Raw genomic sequence first — 19,919 nt, 5'->3', positions numbered from 1 at the left:
GCAATGACTAATGAATAAATGACTTAAAATAGTTTGTATTATGTAAAAAAAAGCTCACTAAAGTAGAAATTGTGCTCCTCATTGTGCTGATCATTGTGCTGATCATGCTTTGAAAAGCAGAAATCTCATAACAGATGCCAGGCTTCAGGTGTGTGTGCCTCGTGCATCTCTGCTCTGCTCCTGCCAGGGGTTTCCTGGCCCTCTTCTGAGGGAAGCTTTGCAGCATCCCCAACAGTCCTGAGGTGCTCCTATGTGAAGGGAATGTGTCACATTTCAGAACACATTGCCACAGAGCCACCAGGAATTCAGTATCAACTTAATATGAATACATTTTACTAATCACAAGGAAGACTAATGTAAAAGTGGTGTTATATATGTGTATTTCATCTATAGGTATTTAGATTTTCTAACCCCTTAGAAAGAAGAAAATCGCTGATTTGGCTGTCCTACAGTCATTACTTAGCTGGAAAATTCTACATGACTTGATTATTTGCCTCCAGAACTGTTCTGTCTTCAAATATGTTTTGTGCCTTTAAGGGGAAATATGACTGTGCTTTATTCTATGTATATGTATATTTAAATGAATGATTACTGAAAATTGTTCTCAATTATTTTTTAAAAAGGGATCCAGTACTGCTTTGCAGAGGCAGTGCAAATCTTCCCTGATGTGTCATGGTGCAGTCACTCTTGGAAAGCAATGGCTCAAAAATTGAGTAAACATAGAGCCCATAAAGGAGAGGTTTCTTCACACCACGTAAAATCGGCCCTTTGAAGAGCACATCGCTGTGGAAAATTTGGAGAAGAGCACATGAATTTTTTCATCATGATGATATCTCACGCTTGCCCTGGTCAGCTCCAAAGTGGCGAATCCCTCCCCAGTATCCATGCCACACATAGCCCTGGCGCTGTGGCAGTCAGATGTCATCAGCATGACCCCACCCCGTCCTCTCCTCTCCTGGGCACGGCCGGCGCTGGGTGAGGCAGAGGCTCCTGAATGCTTCTCCGTGTCACTCCTTCATGGCCCCGAGGTCACAGGCAGAATAAGGAATCTATTCTGGTTGACCCCATTCAGCTGTTTCTCTCCCAGATCCAATTTGTAGGACAGAAGCCACTTAGACCCCAGCACTCCCATTCCTGTCTGTAATTTACCAAACTCATGATCCCTCCCACTGCTCCCTGAACCTTCCAGTCACCAGTGCCAACTTTCTGCGCTCCAACCCTTGCACACTGAGAACTAAGCAAGATGTCACTTCCTGTTCCTGGGCAGTTCAGGGCCACACTTCGGACCCTAGCTGCTCCTCGCCTCTGCCCAGTGGCTCCTCTCGCCTCTGAGTGTCGGCCTCACAGTGGTCACTCTCAGGAGCAGGGTGCACCACCCCAGCCTTGCGGGTGGTGCTGGTCCCTCTCCTTGTCTCCCTGTGGCCTGCACTGTGGACACCCAGAGAACTTGCTGAGGGCCTGAACAGTGAAAAGCTTAGGAACGGAAAGAGATGAACATTTTCAAGCACAGATTCTGATATTAAAGAACCTTGGGGTAAGGGAGAGAAAAGCCAAATAATGACAATGATTTTAATTTCTAAATATTTCTAAATTAGAAATATCTGGTAAACGTTAACATCCGTCAGTCCCACTTTCTACTCTCATGTCTGTGCACCTTTCCATTGGCTCAGTACCCCAGGCCCTGGGGGAAGAGGAGAGAAATGACTTAGGCACAGAGCCCATGCAGGTAGGGCTGGCACCCAGGGAAAGCTGAGCTACGGCACAGTTGGTTCCCAGCGCAGGCCCAGGCCTGGACTGTTTGTCTATGCAGCCACAGGACCATGGGCGCTGGAGGGGATCAGGATGACCGAGTTCCACGTGGGATTAAGAAGCACAGCCCTGGGGAGACCCACGGGACCAGGCCAGTGGCTCCCACAGGACAGGGAAGTGACAGAGCCAGGGTGCCCTGAGATCTCCAGGGAGGGGCGCTGGTTGAACACGCACCCCAGCTCTCCAATCCAAGAGGGGACCCATGCAGCGACGCCCATCACCCTGGGGCCTCGGCCGCCCAAGGCCGTGGGTGACCCTGGAGGCTGCCAGCCCTTCTGTCTCCTCGCCCACCTCCTCTTGGTGAGGCCGAGGTCGAGATGGAAAAGTTTGGGGAGGAGCCGCGAGCCAGGAGGACATGTTTGCATTCCTCAGCCACCGCTCTCAGGTGCCTGGACAGGGAGGAGGACATCCGGACAGTCCCTGACCGCCACTCCTCCCGGGGGCTGAGGTTATGAAACTCTGGGGACTTTGCACCCAGCCCAGGCCCCTCCCCAGACTTATAAATGTCGCGGGGCTGGGCAGTGGAACTCACTTGCCTGGCAGGCCCGGTGTCAGAGGGACTCGGCAAACGCGTGGCTCCAGGCTTTCCAGCTCCGCGCCTCTCCTTGGGCAATCCGCTCCCGCAGTGCGCAGTGCGCAGCCCGAGGTCCCGCTCTTCGCCGCCGCCGCAGTTAGCAGGATGGAGACGCGTCCCGCGGGCCCGGCCCGGGCGCTGCTGCTCTGCCTGGGTAAGCCTCGCCGTCTCCTCCGCCGGAGAGGAGACAGCACTGCCCTGGGCATGTGTCCTGAGACATGTACGGAGCTGTCCAGAGTCAGCGCATGGCAGCTAAAGATGTCTCTCTGAGTGTCTTTCCCTGTGGGCAGGCTGGGGGCGCCAGGGGAACGAGGGTGCAAACTACACCCCTGCTGAATTAATGTTTGGTGTTTGTGTCGTGTTGCATTAATACAGCTTCCTGTTTGGTGAAATAAAACTTGAAAACTATTGCTTTTTTTCTTATGAATATTTGCCAGAGTTGGAAACCCCAGCACCCGGGCAGGAGCTGGTGCTGGCGCTCGGTTCCTTCTCGGTGAGGAGGAGGGTGGAGGTCTCTGTAAAGAAGGGCAGTCCTGGGGGCTCTCTGGGCACGGGTCCCCACTCGGGTCCCCCACGTGGGTCCCTCGGGCCCTCGGGATTTATTAGGCAGGTGATCACTGGCCCCAGGCAGGGGGAGACCCTTACGTGCCTCTCTGGTTAGAAAAAGAAATCAATGTACCCGGTCCTTAGCCTGTAAGGAGCCGGGCATTGTGAGCAAGTGTTTTCGCGCCACTATTTTAGTCAGGGAATCACAGTTCCCAGGGGATTTCCTCCTGGAGCTGCGGAGAGCCGGGTTCCCTGCAGGGGGCGGCGGGGACTCTGTGTCCACAGCCTGATCTCGGCTGGGCGCCCACAGCGCTTCTCCTGAATAACTGGAACTGGGGCGGCCGCGGCCCCAACTCCGGGACCTGAGGGGAGCCCGCATCCTAGGGTCCTGGCGAGGCTGAGGGAGGAAAGACCTGCAGAAGTTTCTCCACAAAATATGAGGTTCTCTGTGGGTCGCTGTAGAAAGAACGAGAGAGAGAGAGAGAGAGAGAGAGAAGGAGAGAGAAGAGGTGTCCTTGTCCTCAGGTGGCCGGGCCAGGCGCCTCTCCCCGGCACCTGTGAGGATTCGGGCAGGGCACCGCGGCCTGAGGATAACCTGGTCACCGCCTAGCCAGAGCCCTCGCTGTGTTTTTGTTGTCATGAAAGTGCTTAGCTCTTTTATGGCTACGGCGTTACTTAATTACAGCTCAGCAGTCGCCCAGCCCGTTCACAAATGAGCTGGGTCAGTTTCTGTTTTCCCAGTCTGTTCGGATGTTTCTCTGCCACTAGGAAAGCAGTTCCTGCTGGAGCCAGGCAGTGATCTGCACCTTCTGTGGGGGTGTGAGTCCTTCATCCCCCAGCAGCAGAAAAAGCAAGGTCATCTGCTACTTCTATTTTTTTTTTTTTTTTTTTTTTTTTCTGAGACAAGGCCTGGCTTTGCTGTGCAGACTGGCCTTGAACTCACTGTGTAGCCCAGGCGGGTCTCGAACTATGGGTGATCCAGCTTCAGCCTCCCAACTGATGGGACTACAGACGTGTGCCACCACATCCAGCTTACCTGCTACTTCTGTAGGCGCCCTTTTCCCCCTGAACAAAAATTACAGAGAAATGTTATCCCCAAGCCCCGTCCATCAAAAGGAAGAGAATTTTATTTTGGATTTCAGCGCATTCCTTATTGTTACCCTCTGTGGAATTTATACATATTTATGATGAGGAAAAAGTTCCTCTTCCTCCTCCCTGTATGCAGATTTAAAATGCCACATGCTTGCTCCCACAGTCATTTGATTGTTTATGCATTTTATAAGTGTTTGAGATTGATGTCTTGCTTTATAAATTGGGAAATGGCTGCTCCTAAACTTCCATCAAGACTGGCAGACAGAGTTCTCACTTGAGTTTATTAGCAGTTTTGGCTTCCTGAACACTAACTAAAAGGGGTGAAATTCTCCAAATTAGAGAAGATTTTCCTGAATAATCTGTAGTTTTCCAGCTCAAGCCTCCTTTCTAGGTTTGAGATGATTCCAGATTTTTATCTTGAGTTCTGCAGTTATGTTTGGGAGATCTTAGTCTAAGCCCCACCATTCTCTGCTGTCACACGGGTCTGGAGCCTGCTTCAACTTCAGGACAGGGAAAGGGGGGAAGCAGGGCAGGCGTTCCTTTCTGATGCTCTGACAGGCGAGAGCCCAGGCACCCTCGGCTTCACTTCCGGTCTCCCGACCTTGGGAGCCCTGAGCTCACTGAGCTGGCGCAGGCAAGGTGTGTCTGCTAATGCTGCAGACTCAGCCCTCTCAGGCCTCCGCACGAGCCTCCGTGTGGGCAGGGGGGACAGTGGGCTTGGGATTCCAGCCCAGGACAGAGTGGCGGCTCAGAGTCACCACCACCCATGGGGCTCAGGCGGCACCCACTGTGTGCTGGCAGAGCTGTGTGTGAGGTGCGCCCCATGGCACCTCATTTACTCCCCAAATAACACATCAGCAGAGAGCAGTCACCCCACCTTGAACCCAGGCGAACCTGGAAGGAGTAAAGACTGGAAGTTCTAGGTCAGCCTTGAAGAATGCGAGAGGAGCCAGTGGGTATCAGGGTTGGGGGAGCAGAACAGAAGTAACAGGTTCTAAAGGCACAGCTTGGGGCCTGAGTTTCTTGCCCTTCACACAGAGCCCGGCATAGACAACGCATGACTGATCTCTCACTTCAAGCTGAAAAATGCTGACTTTTTACCTTGGCTTCATGATTTGTATCAACATAACTCTTGGATATGACTTTTATTATAAACCAATCATTGAAATAATGCTAGGGCATTATTTCTATATTTCCCAAGGGTGTATTAAGGAAAGTCATCAAGGAGAAGGGTACCTAATGTCTTCTTTATTCCTTGTATCTGTTTTAATAATTGTAAATTGAATGTAGCATTGCTAAGGCAGCAAGTTGAAGTCGACAGCCCATCCCTATTGGCAGTGAGAAAGCAGACTTATTTCCTCTATTTAAGAAGTCAGTACTCACAGGATCACTTTGGAAAAATGGAATTTAAAATGGAATTTTCTGGCCACTTTTGTAAAATAATCTTCCATTTCCTGATAAGAGATGCAAATGTCAAATGAATGTTCTTTTCCAAGAGATCATAAATGAAGAGGTGGGCTCTTCTGAGTATCAGCTGAGCAAGCTGTGTGGTACAGGGCTGCGTTCCCCTTGGGAAGGCCCCGCTGGAGACACGGAGGGCTGCCAGGGCTGCCAACAATTTGGGGCCTGTGGAAAGGGCGGAAGCGAGAGGACAGTGTCCTCTGGAAGTGACATTTATGGAAGATGAGGCGTCTCCTACAGTGCAGATAAAGGTTCAGTGGCATTCTAGGTTAGAACAATGATTTAATTAACTAGGATCCTCAGGATAATTTCATACATATTCTGGAAAATGAACCTCTTATTAGAGTCTGTATTCACTGGTGGCTTACTGACCAAGTATCCATGTGTGTGTGTGTGTGTGTGTGTGTGTGTGTCTGTGTTTGAAGAAGGATGTGAGAGGCAGAGAGAATAGATCCTGAGCAGTGTTAGGAATGATGACAGGAAGCACTGTTTCAGAAATGAGAGGAACCTCTGGTCATCTAATGGTCTCCCCTACCTCCAGCCCACCGCACTGCCTGCTCTCTGATTTCAGACTCTGGGAAACTTGATCCAGAGGTGTAAGTGAACTTCAGTTGCAGGACTAGAGCAGGGCTCCTATCCGTGTGTCTCTGCAGGGTTTCTGAGCCTGGCCTGTGGCTGTGGCCTGCTTGCTGCCGTGGCTACCCTCTGGGTGGCTGTTAGCATCACTCCATCTCCACCCACTAGATGTCAGCCCTGGATGTGACAACCAGGGCCATCCCAGACCTCGCCCAATGGCCCGGCTGGCGACATTGCTCTTGGGTGAGAATCACTAACCTAATGTGGTTTGTTAAAATTGCTGTAACTTATTGCCACCCATATTCCTCAGTTTTAATAATTAGTACTTGAGTTACGAAGACAAATAAAATAAAAAATATTAATGGTGAGCTGGATACTAGCAGAAAACCAATTCTAGTGTTTAAAAAAGTCAGCTTTGGTGGCTCAGTGATAAGATGCTTGCGTAGACTGAAGTCCTGGGTTTGATCCCCAGCACCATACACACACACACACACACACACACACACACACACACGTGCACACATCTGCGTGTACCTCAGGTTGGTGATTTTTATTGCTGATCGTAGCCCTGAGTTATGATAGAGTTATTAGTGCTTTTTTCAGTCATGGCCACTCCAAACTCTCTTCTGACTACTTTCTGGACTCGCACTTGAAACTTTTTTTTTTCTCCAAAGTCTTTCTTTTCCCTTGACCATTTCCATCTGCTCTCTACCAAATCCTCTTCTCTCACTGCATTCCATTTTCCACTCAGGCTGTGTGAATCCTCCATGCCTGCAGGAAAGATCTCCTCCCAGGACTTCCAGGGACACCTCACCCTCGCCCCTCCTGCTCCTGCCCTCTAAACTTCGTCCTGGACACTCACAGTGGCCGTGGGTGACACAGGGATGGGTCACTCAACCTGGCCCTCTAGGCATCCTCTCTTCACATCATCATGCCTTAGTGTTCCATGTCGCCTCTCTTCTTTCCATGCCGCCCTGTGCAGGACCTGGGGTCTGCAGGCAGGACCACACCTTTCCCTCCAGCTTGTCAGTAACTCCTATATGGAAAATGCTCAGTGGAGACTTAGTGGAGAAGGAATCATCCAACATACGTAGCTAAGGAAGACCAGGTCAGCAGGAGATTCCCTCCTGTCCTTCCTGGCCATTGGGTATAAGGAAGTCCTCCCTCTTCCCCTGCTGCCCTGCTGTGGACCCTGTGGCCTCTCCCTCTCCCTGAGGTTGCCTCCCTGGTGCTCACCACACCTGGATTTTCACCAAGGAAAATCACTTCTAGAATGTGAGTTGTGCTGTGCAGGTTCTCTGAGCAATAATGAGCTTGAGACCTTAAAATGTGGCTTTTATATCCTCAGTTTCTCCTCTTTTTTATGCTTACTGATAAAAACTTTATCCTTTTGAAAACTTGTGTTTGGCAACAGGCATCTACAGAGAAAGCAAAATAGTCAATACACTTCTTAAGATGTCACTACATATTCTAAGGTCCAGGCCACAGTATGACCATTATGGAAAAAAAGTAAAAGGCAAACACTCACAATGGAAGCTGTTGCCCCTTGATGAAGTTTTCCTTTCGAGGAACAATGTGACGGAGAGGGAAAGTCCCCGTTTGCAGACATAGGAAGAAGCAAGATGCTAGCGGGTAAAACACCAAAGATTATTTTAATAAAGCCTTTCCTATGCCAAAGTATCTTGAGGAAAAAATATTTCCAACAGAATTAAAGAGCTCTTGCAGAGATGACTCTGCAGCTTTTAGGAGAGGCTGGCCTCATCTTTAGAACTCTTAGTTAAAAATTCTCAAAGCTCCCAGATTACTATAAAGTGCACCCTTTACCAGGAGTTGGTACACATTCTCTCTCACATTGTGGAAACACTCCTACTATGACCGAGATGGGTGTCTTTACATCCACATTTTAGGTCAAGTAGGTGATTCTCATACTTTGACTTACTAATCCTTGGTTAGAATAGCACTAAAATCTACAAGGACATGGAAGTATGATTTAGAAATTACTAACAAAATCATAGAATATAATTTAATGCTTATACATTGAAAAACCACTTGTCAAGGAAGATGTTGTGGCTAGCTTTTAAAACTTAAAATTAATAGAAATACTTCTTTGTAATCTTGTTATAGCAACCTCTGGTGTCATGCTGTTTTATTTTGAAGACAGTTTTTGCATTTAGTTTTTCATGAAGCTTAATTGTAAGCTTAACACTAAAAACATAGAAGCAGAATGATTGACAGTGAAAGGCAAGGTAGATTTTTATATATTTATAAACATACATTTTCTCTGATAAGTAGGCTGTTACTAGAAAGTACTGGCAATAGATCTTTTCAGTGTCTGATTAGATAAAGTTCAAAGATATTTTTTAAAACTGAGATGAAGCAAGACTATTTAACAGAGAAATTTAATTTAAAACAAACAAACCAAAAATGGCAGAGACATATACATACATTTCTTAAAAGTGCACAAGACCTAGCAAGCCCACGATGTCACAGACAAACCCTGAAATTACAGACTGCTGTGGAAGAAGTTCAGAAACTAACAGTCCTCGAGTAGGCTGGCACAGGACCACAGCAAAAGCATGGACAAAGCGGATTTTGCTACCTGTTTGGGCTGGGCAAATGCTATGATTCACCATGAGCTTACTGTTCTGGTCTAAATATTCTAAAAGATTTAACTGGGAAAATAAGGTGTATACTTTTCATCCTATAACATCCTTTCATCCTGGGTCATTTTTATTTGCTCCAAAGGAAAACCTCATCAAGGGGCAACAGCTTCCATTGTGAGTGTTTGCCTTTCACTTTTTTTCCATAATGGTCATTTCTGAGAATTTCAATTGAATTCAGTTTGTTGTTGTTGTTTTTGGCTTTTCAAGACAGTGTCTTACTATGTAGTTCAACTGATCATGTGTGGCAATCCTCCTGCCTCACCCTCCCAAGTGCTGAGATTACAGGCATATGCAGCTGTGGCTGGCTTGAGCTTGCTGTCTTGGCTTGGTCAGCCAGCCACCAAATCACAGCCTCCTCTGTTGGTCTCCCTGATGGGCCCATTAGTGTGACCAAGAAACCATGTGTAACGAGAAGCACAATCCCCATGTCTGGCCTTGCGCCCGACTACAGTATTGAGCAATTCCGCTCAGTGCTCTGGGCTCATGACACTTAGTGCTCTCCCCATTCCGGAGACGGTGCTCAACCTCTCCCACGCACTGCGTGAGGTCCCCACCACTTCTAAGGTGAGGCTGGCCTGACTCACAGGGAAGAGGCGATTTGCATCCTGTGAGTCAGTCGCTCCACTTCCTGCTGGCACATTGAAATTTCACTGGGACGAAGCCTCCCTGGGTGAAGGTGGAGGTGATGGGCGAAGGCTGGATTCCTGAAGCTCAGGCAGATGCTGACAGAGACCATAGCCAAGGGCTTTTAATGTTTATACCTGCACTGAAATAGAAATCTTGACTGCTTACTTTAGTTGTGACCACTGCCTACATCCTCTTTGTTCAGAGGTCCTCTGGGATTTGGTTACCAGGGTAAAACTTGTCACTAGACTGTTTTTTGACACAGACACCATTCAAAATCTTTAATGCTACAGTGAATTATTTTCTCAGCAGGGATTTATTGTACAGGATCAAAACCTCAAACATAATATTTGCAATTGAGTTACAGAGAGATTATTACATGTGTTAGATATGTATTGGAATAATACATGTATTATTACATGTGTTAGAACACTAAGATCATGAAAAATGTTAATACTAAAGAAATACATGGGCAGGACTATAGCATTTATTTCTTCCATGTATGATTTCAAGGGTGTTGGATGGTGGAAGTTACTGCTTTCTGTGGCCCGAGATTTCAATCTCCTGGTCACCCGTATCAGCCCTCTATTCCAGTTGGCAAGAACTTGGGACAGAGGCACAGCACAGGGACACCTGGAGACCACTGCTTTGAAGCAGGCCTGTGCTTTTGGACACACAGTTTAGACCAGCTTTGCTATTTCATTGGCTACATTTATGACAGAGCCATGGGGTCACACACTTTGATATGGGAAGGCCATTTGGAATTGTGTACAGTTTCACCTGGGAAATATCTTGCTATTGGGTTGACTCAGAAAGTCTCTCAGAAACTGTCCCAAGCGGTGGACTATGTCCAGGGGAGGTCCCAAGCCAGGGGAACCCAGTTTCCACTGGGGCATACCCTGGGCTGAGCATTCTTTCCTTAAAAAAGATGCACAGGTCATCTGTTGCCTGAGCAACCGAAACAAAAATTCCAACAGGGGAAAAATCAACAGCTAAGAAAGAGAAGAAAGGGAAAAAAGGTCAAGAAGCAACACACCTGAAGACAATGAGCAGCAATCCGTAGCCATCACAGTTGGTAGTAAGCAGCTTCTAGCAGGACCAGCTGTCTGGGTTCCTGCAAAGAAGAGATCTGAAACCTGCTTCTGAAGTGCACTTCCTCCCACTGCGCTTTCCTACAGGAGACTTGGGGATGGAGGTCTCCTGCAGGGCTTCCCTCCAAGAGGGAATCCCGGAGGGACAGGGGGGTCAAAGATAAACATAGGTGCAGCTAGAAGTTCAGGGCATACAGAGGAGACCAAGTTACAGGGTTTAATTCTTCAATAAACTACAAAGCAAAATTATATTGAGACATAGAGCAAATTCCTGTGGATGAGAATCCAGCTCATCTGTCATAAAAATGATGTGGAAAATAGTTTTCATCTCTGTTTAATTGACAATCAAATCTAGATGTTAGTTTTGTCAAAATCATTTAAAGATGATTTTGGGGGAGGTCTATGAAAGCTATTGAAACAGCCTTTATAATGTAGAGGAAGCTTGGAGCAGGGGAAAATAGTTCTACAACTTTCAAGGAAACAGTATTTTCAAATAATTGAAAGAATGTACGGTTTGATATTAGATTTTTAGTGCTTGTCTTTTGTGGTCACTAGATAAGTGCTATCACATCAGACATTTAATTTATATGCACTGAGTTTGTTTCAGGTTAATAAGGACCTCATGGAGATTATTGTGTCGTTTGAAACATGAAAATATAAACTATGGTGGTGATGATGTTAATGTAACTTGGTTTTTAGGACCCAAAGAATAAACAGTTTCCTTAGTAAATATGTCACCTATGACTAGGAAAAATAAATTAAAGTCCCTGTTTTACATGGATTAAATCATCTTTTAAAATGACTAAATTACAGATTCTAATCTTTTCATACACCAGTAGAGGGCAGCACCCTCATATCCTGCTAAAGCTCCAGGCCAGACCTTATGTGTGGAGGGTCATGTATAGTAACTCTCCTGTGTCAGGTGTTCAGAAAAGCATTGTTTCATTTCAAGCTCCTCAACACTTTGTAAGGTGAGGAAAACTGAGGCTTGGAGAGCTTAACTAATGTGTCCAAAATTAGATCAATTGAGTTTCCTCATGAGATGGCTGCTCCTTCCACCCCCTTAATAAATACTCAGCGTCCATTGGTTTTCCTCCCTCCCTCTCTCCTTCTGCCTGATGTTCAATGTACCTGGGTCTTCCCACCCTTTCCAGCTCCTGTTGCCTGGCTCATTTAGCAACACAGACTCTTGGGGAAGTCATCTCAACTTTTCATGCTGATTTTCCCAATGTTAAATAAGGCTAATAATAGCCGCCTCTTCAGAGAGGTACTGGGAGAATGAAGTGAGATGGTGCAGATCAAGGGACTGGAACTCTGCCCAGCACACAGGACAGGTCCAGGAAATGGCAACTGCTGCTGTCTCTTACTCCTCCCTTCGTGTTAGAGTTGAACACCTGCTCCTCCTGGAGACTGTGTAGAGGGCTTGAAGGTGGAGGCTTGAATCCAAATAGAAGTGGTTGAAAGCCTTTAAGTAACATGTGTGGGTAACACCTATTCTTACCATGCTCTCTCTGCGCTTTAGAAATTATTTCAGTTACTCTGATGCCTGTTTTCCAATATTAATCTTTTCATTGGCAACACACAGGGAAAGGCTGGTTCAGACTCTTCTTAGGCAACGGGAAGTGGTGCTGGGGCAGGGTGGGATCCATCTGACATGCATCCTGCCCATGTCACACAAGCCAGAGAGCTGGCCCTCTATGTACATGAGTTCAAACATTTTTTAAAAATGGTGTTCATACCAAACATGTTTGGGCCTTTTGGGGGTTATTGTTCCCTAAACAATAGACTATAACAAGTATCTCCATAGCATCCCTATTGTATCAAGGATTGTAAGTAAACTAGAGATGAGTTAAAGTGTCTAGGAAGACATCCTTGGTTATATACAACTACTAAGCCATTTGATGTAAAGAACTTGAGTACTTGTAGGTTTTGGCTTCTGAGGTGGTTTTTGGAAACTATTTCCCACAGATAAGAAGGGATAGCTGTTTTCTGACTCAACCTGGATTGTGTTGTATTAAGGAAAGTCTGTTTTCACGTGAAACGCAATGCAAAGTGTAACTTAGGCACTTCACAAACAATGAATGCTTCTCAGGTCTAGCTTCCTGGTTAGTTGTCACAATAAGTGGAGCCTGTTTTTTATTTGAAATCTGTGATGGGTCTGTCACCAAGCTTTACCTCAAGCAAAGCCATGGGGATTCTCTGCTGAGCTCTGGAAATCCGATATCAAAATCATATCTTTGAAAAAGTTACTATGAAACTTTTAGAAAAGGTGAAATATGTAACTATTAATACAATGCCATAGCTTCTCCCCTTGGACAGAAAAACTAGGGGTTCATTTATTTTCAAATATCTGTGTATTTTCATGAATTATTTTCCTTTATGGTTTTGATGGATTAAATCCTTAAAACAATTAAAATAGTTCTATAAGTAATGCAGTTGGATATTGATCAAGAGTTCTTTCCTTGAAAGATGAATTATATATTTGTTTTTTCTCTATAAATAGGTTTCCATCTTCTACAATTGATTCTCAGCACAACTGTGATTCCGTCCTGCATCCCAGGAGAATCTGACAATAACTGTACAGCTTTAGGTAAGGCCATTGCCTCCACCCTGCACCAAAGAGGATACAGTTTAACAAAATGGCAATAAGAGATATGTGACCATGAAAAGAAGAGTGATTAGCTGCTCGGTCAATTTTTAAAACTACTAATTAACTAGGATTCTGGAAAATTACAAAAGAGAGCTACTGGTGGAAAGGGGAGGGGGACAGACATCTAATTAGTTATAAAAATTTGGTCACTAAAACAAAAAGATTTGGTCACTAAAAATGGGGAATAAGGAAAATCACATTTTGCCACAAAATCATCCTTCCAGGACACACTGAAAGGCTGACTCCCAAGCAGAACAGGAAGATGGAAATTTTGTGCACAGGGAAGGTGTGTGTGTCTGTGTGTGTGTGTGGTGTGTCTTTGTCAGAGGAAAAATGATGCCCTTTCTAGTCATAGTGTACATACACGGAGTATTTCATGTGTGTTAATACCATGTTAAGGTACAGAGATGGAAAGATAAGTAGCAAACGGTCCTTTCCCTCAAGGACTGCAAACTCTGGCTGCAGCCCAAGAAAGCCATGTTGTGAGTTCAGAGACTCAAATAATAGTTACTGTGGAGTGGAGCAATGTGTGTGCATGCATGTGTGTGTGTGTGTGTGTGTGTTTGTGCTGAACTTACCTTTTCTGCTGTGAAAGTCTATTCGAGAATGAAGCCCTCAAGTGTGGTGTTTTGCATAGTCTGTCAGACTCATTCCTTTGGGTTTCGGGGTTTGTTTCTTGGTCTGCGTGATGTGATACTAACCTGACTTCCCCCTCCTGAAGACTCCTCCACTGACTGGTGTCCGACCTGTTCTGTTGGAGTTGCTCAGTGGCTCCTGCCATGGAAGGCTGATTAATGACCCCAGAACCCAAGCAGGCAGTAGAATGCATTCAACTCTCCATTCCTTTCACAGTCCAGATGGAGGACAGCCCGCGTGTGGCTCAAGTGTCTATCACAAAGTGTGCCTCTGACATGCAGGGCTACTGTCTGCACGGGCAGTGCATCTACTTGGTGGACATGAGCGAGAATTACTGCAGGTGAGATGCAAAGGCAGACAGGACAGTGGCTTTGCCCACCTTTCTCTCTCCTTTTTGTGTTTTCAAGTCACTGTATATTTCCTTGTACTGTTGGAGGGTGCAGAGTGGGGGGCACCAGGTACACCTCTCACTTGCTGCTTCACTTTTTTCTCACCATTGGACCTCTCTGTCCACTGTTGTGTAAGAGCTGGTTGCACTGATTCAGACAAAAAGCACTTCATGCCTACAAAACTTACAACAAGCCTGATCAAACTGTCACAGTGACCCTACAGTTTAGCTGAGAGCTCTGCGGAGCACTTTGGTCAATGCCAGCCTAACTCTCAGGTCAATCTTCGTATTCAGCTTTATGCCTGGTAGCAGATTTTATTGGTTTCTTGCATTACAGTGTGAAGTTAAACATACAAAACGAATGCATAACCATAGTTTCTTCTTGAAATGATTTATTTTCTTCCTGTGTTTCTGTTTAGATGTGATGTGGGGTACACGGGTGTCCGATGTGAACACTTCTTCTTAACTGTCCACCAACCCTTGAGCAAAGAATATGTGGCTCTTACTGTAATTCTTGTCATCTTGACTTTGGTCATCGTTGCTGGTTCCATATACTATTTCTGCAGATGGTAAGGCAGTGTTATTATATGTGTATATGTACGCATGCATGCAATGTGGGACTGGGAATTGAACCCAGGGCCTTTGCACTGAGCTACATAACCAGCTCATTTTTGTTTTTTAGTTTTTATTTTGACCCAGGGTCTCACTAAGTTGCTAAATTGACCAGATTGGGCTCAAACTTGCCATCCTCCTGCCTCAACCTCCCAGAGTGCTGGGATTACAGGCATGCTTTACCACATTAGGCTAAGCCAGTCGGCTTTTTAAATAACTCTACTTTTACAAATTACTTTACACAATACAGACCCAAAACCTTGGTAAAATGTGAACATAGTAATAAGGTCTGAGATACAATCTGCACTGATGAGATTTACAATGATTTTAGCTGCAGAAGATCTGGACTTTATTCTATTATTATCTCTGCTACTTATGACCTATGTGATTTTCTTTTTGGTACCAGGGATCTAACTCGGGTCCTTGTACTTGTACAACAGGTGGCAAAACCACTGAGCTAAATCCCTGGCCCTAAAGATAAAATACTTTTTTTTCTTTTTGGTAGTGGGGATTGAACTCAGGTACCTATGTGATTTTCTGAAAGTCAAACAGGGAAGATCAGTTTTTTCCTCTCTAAAATACAGGCAAAAATTCTTACTTGACAGTACAAGGTGGTATTTAATACCATACAAGTGGAAGAAAACTGTAGGACATGATATTACTGTTGTACTTAGACACTTGTATTTAATTTATTTGGTCAAATTTTTATTTCACAAAGCACAGCTTTGTAATTAATAGTCTAAGAGGCTCTCCATTTTAAAATTGAAGAGAGAGTTGTAGAAATGAGATTCTAGGCAGTTATAAAACTTAAGTGGCTCATGTCAGTCATCTGAGGCACAGCCCATCCTCCTGTACAATAGCGTCACAAGATGATAACCAAGGAAAAATAGGGCTCTGGACCGGCACTTGTAGTGGGTTAGCACCAGACAATTGGAACTGTGTGAATTAAAAATCTGTCTCAAGAATGTCTCTGTTTTAAGTCTTTTTCACTTTGAAACTGGTGTAAATTGTTCTGTGATTTTTCTTTTTCTCTAAAAGTAGCTGAGGCCTGAAGGTGTGTTGCTTTTATACAAAGAAATTTATTTCATCCATATGTGATTTTAAGAATCCACCCAATAATAATGCCTTCCTAATGTGTTATCATCAAAGACTGAATATTATTCAGAGAAAGAAAGAAAGGGGGCAGGAGGGGGTGGGAGGAAGGGAAGGAGAGAAGATAAAAGAAGGACGGAGAGAAATTCCTCCTTGGAATTTCACAGCATTCACAATCTTCTTAAGCCCTTGAGAAGGACTTGAACTGTTTCCCATTTCCATCCAAATTAGTTTGACTATCATGCCTCCTTTTTAATTTTGTGTTTACCAAGTTAATGTTTATCGTGTGGTGCACGACATGCTAATAATGTACCTTTGGTGCCCAAATATTGGTTTCTTTGGTTAACATACTTTGTTCTTTTTTTTGGTACGGGGATCAAACTCGGGTCCTTGAGCTTGCAAGGCAGGCAGTGGAACTGCTGAGCTAAATTCCCGGCCCAACAAACTTTGTTCTTATTTCTGTTAATTACTGTACTAACAGTTTCATTTCTCAATATTTCCAGGTACAGAAATCAGAAAAGTAAAGAGTCTAAGGAGTATGAGAGAGTGACCTTGGGGGAGCCAGCACTGCCCCACGTCTGAGGGCTTCACCAGCACCACCGGGCCAGGCCAGAGTGCACAGGGGCCCGGTTCACGTTCCTTTCCTATTTTGTTAATGATATTTATGTTGGGTCACGTGTTAGGTCAACAACTATGTATTTTTAATATACTTATAAAGTGTTTTTATTTTTGTTTTATTTTTGACAGAAGATATGGTGGTCAGGGCTGAGAGTGTCAGCGAGTGACAGATCTTTGTGAATCTAAACCATGGTCACATAAATTTAGCACAGAGTTTTTCTCCTCCTCCAATGGGTAGAACTGGCTGGCCTGTGTTATGGTCCGACCCGGTGTCAACGCTGGAGCCTCTGCGTTGTGTGTTAGAAGTCATCAGTTAGGACTAGGAGAAACACATACAGGTCGGGGCCACCCATCACATCCTTAAAACAAACCCAGCCAAGCAGAACACCCTTACCCTGCCCAGGGCTGCCTGGAGGGGAGGGGACAGTCTCTACACCGTCCTCAACAGCTACAGACAGAAGTCATCCACCTAGCAGACTCCCCATCCAGACAGGGATGGGTGTTTTTATATGATTTCCTGTCCATCTTGGTTGCATCAGAACCTCACAGTATTCCATTTTTTATGTTCCGTATAAACATCGTTGATGTGAAATAATCATTGCTTACGTGACAAGCCGAAAAATATCCACACTTGAAATGGCTCGTGGGCTTCTTTTGTTGGAGTACTTATTTTCATAAGGAGTTTGCTGAGGAACTGTAAGATTAAGTCAGAGTCTAAAATTTGATGGATTAATTTAAAATACAATAAGAGAGTAGTTCTATGTATTGTCTGAAAATAGCAATAAACTTACTGCATTTTCTATCCAATAGACTTTTTACTTACAAACATCTCATTAAGTAGCTTCTTCTAAAACTTAAATTTATGTATTTAAAATCTATCCTGATAGGCAGTGAGGGAAAATAAGGAAATAAATAATAGTGTGTGTTTTTAAATGAGAAATTCATTCAAAAGCTTCTGAACAAATTCAGATTTAACCACACCTACCTTTGGAGGCTGAGATGAGAGCTGGGTCCTTTCTCCTGTGGATGGTTTATTTTTCTGAAAGAGACTGAGGTTTGTCTCAAACTCTGGTCTCAGTGAATGCATGGGCCAGGAGCTGCCCCTGAAAGGCTGGCCAGGGAGGCCCCGCTCTCCCTCCTTCTTTTCCTGGCCATCAGCCAGAGCTGACCTGCAAGTGCTAAGTACCAAGACTTGGGTCCCACAGGGGCCCTGCCTGACACATCCAGCACACCCATGTGCATTCACATGTCTCTCCAGTAAGCTCCTGGTGCAGCTATAGCAGTGGGGAAACAGCAGGCAAAAGAGGCAGAAATATACACACACACACATCCTTATGCACACATGTGTGCTCCATTCATCATAGAACTATGGCTATTTGTTCTCTGTTAATTAATGTATAAAACTTAAAAACAAGATTAAGGAAAATAAAATAAAAAATCAGTGAGACCTTAAAGTATATTTATTTCCCATTTATTGTAGCTGAACTCAAACATGTTGCACAAGAACCTATTTTAAATCTTGTTAAGTACTTATTGACGACTACTGGATGTACAGAGAGCCTGCCTATTTTCAGAGATCTTGGCTATTTTAAAGAAAATTTTTTGGCAAATGCAGAACTCAGCTACAATCCATGTATTTTCAATTATGAAAGGTTGATTATAAGCAGCTCAATATTGGTATATTGGCCTATCCTAAACATCTTACTTTACATTATGTAACTTGGTGCAATTCATTTGGGATATTCTTACCTTTATTTAAAAATGCTGGTGGTGCACAACTGTAGTCTCAGCATTCAGGAGGCTAAGGCAGGAGGACTGCAGGCTTGAGGCCAGCCTGAATTACATACCAAAGACCCTGCCTCACAAAAAAAAAGTGCAGAAAACTAACTCCTGAAAGAGTTAAATCTTTATGAGTACATATTAAATAATGAAAAATTATGATCTAAATTTCATTTTTGGGTGAAAATAAGTAAAAAATGTTCAGGAGGATAATGCTAAATAAATATCAAAAATGATCACTATGAGTGCATGTTTCCTGTAGATAATGAAAAGATTTTGGCCCATATTTAGTCTGTTCTTTATCGTTTTACAGATTTCTTGCTATGCATGTGTCTCAAAGAGGTTGTAACATCCAATAAAATCTACATAATTGATCATCTCCCAGTAAAGCCGCACAATAACCCTGTAGTCACATTCTATAACCAAGGACATCGAGGTTATAACTGGGGCTAAGTCGAGCTTTCCTTATGTCCTATCACATAGCAGAGTGCAACTCTTCTTCACTGGCCTTTGCCTCCATCTCTCTGCAGTGACTGCTGTGATTTCATCTTAAATTGTAGCTTTAGTGGGCAAGAGAAGTAGCTAAATTTTATTGCTATCAGGTATTAAATCAACTTTCATGCAACAAATAAATGACACCAGTGTCTCATTTCTGTTTAATTCAATGATACAGTTAAAAACATTTTTATCTTTGCTCTGATTTCTATTCTATTTTATAGAACATTGCGAAAATTATGGGATTGCTGACCAATTTTCTAATTTGTTTTTACTCTTAGAAGAGAAAGGGGAGGATAAGCATCATTTCTGGAGTATGACTTAGGATTTTAGCTAAGGAATCTTTATGTTTTAAACATATCTGTTATTCAAGTCTGATGATATGAAATGTAATATAGTGTATTTCTCTCTCACAATGCCGCTTTTGCACTCTGCAACTGTACTTTGAAGTCTGAAGAGCCATTTTGGTATGCAGTTTCTATTAAAGATGCTATGGAACATAAAGTCATATTGCATGCAGTTTAATGTAATTTATTTGACTATGAATTTTATCTGAGTACTGAATTGTATCAATTTATTTATGTTCATATCAGCTTTGATAATTGTGTACCTTAAGATATTGAAGGAGAATATAGATAATTTATAAGATATTGTTAAATTGTATTTATTTTTGTTGAGAACTGCCAAAAGCACAATTGTGAAATAAAAATGCATTAAACACCATGCATAAAAATCTGCACTGACAATATAGTCTCTTCTTTTTTAAAAAATACTTTCATTATGTTTTCCCACCAAAATACATTAAAGGGCTTAAAAACAGTGGCAGAACTGTAATGTGCATTAAAACAATGACATAAAGCTCCTATCTTGGAAAAGCATGATACAAAGGTGTCACATTTCATGCCTTAACATAGGTCATGAATTCTTTTCAAGAAGAATTTCTTGAAAGAGTTACATTACTTACAAAATTCTGGATGCTAGAATTTAGTTTCTAAATACAAAATATTAGTGTCCTTTAGATAATGTATATAGGAATAGTTTTCAAAGACTGGGTATCCTGCTGAAAGGCAAATTTTGAAGAAATGCATCTGTTAGAATCATGACTCCCTCAGTGTCAGCCACAAGCTTTGGCTTCCCTGGTCTTTCAGAGCAGACACCTTGCTCCCCAAGCCTCCACCACACCAGCAAGGCTTCCTTGGTGTGTTGCTTCTGC

General features: G+C 43.9%; 1 protein-coding gene across 1 annotated transcript; it reads left to right on the top strand.

The window, feature by feature from the left end:
• The first annotated feature begins 1,983 nt into the window (after positions 1–1,983).
• On the top strand, positions 1,984–19,548 carry Ereg (epiregulin). The gene is made up of 5 exons (XM_021255295.2): positions 1,984–2,537; positions 12,940–13,026; positions 13,939–14,062; positions 14,530–14,679; positions 16,318–19,548. Exons 1-5 carry the CDS (start codon positions 2,261–2,263, stop codon positions 16,394–16,396), a joined length of 717 nt encoding a protein of 238 aa, XP_021110954.1. The 5' UTR covers positions 1,984–2,260; the 3' UTR covers positions 16,397–19,548.
• The last annotated feature ends 371 nt before the right edge of the window (positions 19,549–19,919 follow it).

The sequence above is a fragment of the Heterocephalus glaber genome, unplaced genomic scaffold (genome assembly GCF_053883595.1).
Source record: "Heterocephalus glaber isolate CG9 unplaced genomic scaffold, H.glaber_assembly_v1.0 deba00001504, whole genome shotgun sequence".
Classification (NCBI taxonomy): domain Eukaryota; kingdom Metazoa; phylum Chordata; class Mammalia; order Rodentia; family Bathyergidae; genus Heterocephalus; species Heterocephalus glaber.
This window is presented reverse-complemented; position numbering and strand designations above follow the sequence as displayed.

What these genes read in the sequence shown, in the direction of transcription:
- Ereg (XM_021255295.2), top strand. Translation starts at nt 2,261, where the DNA reads ATGAAACTCTGGGGACTTTGCACCCAGCCCAGGCCCCTCCCCAGACTT. An exon ending in ATGAGCGAGAATTACTGCAG is followed by an intron (nt 14,063 to 14,529) that starts GTGAGATGCAAA and finishes GTTTCTGTTTAG; the next exon opens with ATGTGATGTGGGGTACACGG. An exon ending in ATATACTATTTCTGCAGATG is followed by an intron (nt 14,680 to 16,317) that starts GTAAGGCAGTGT and finishes CAATATTTCCAG; the next exon opens with GTACAGAAATCAGAAAAGTA.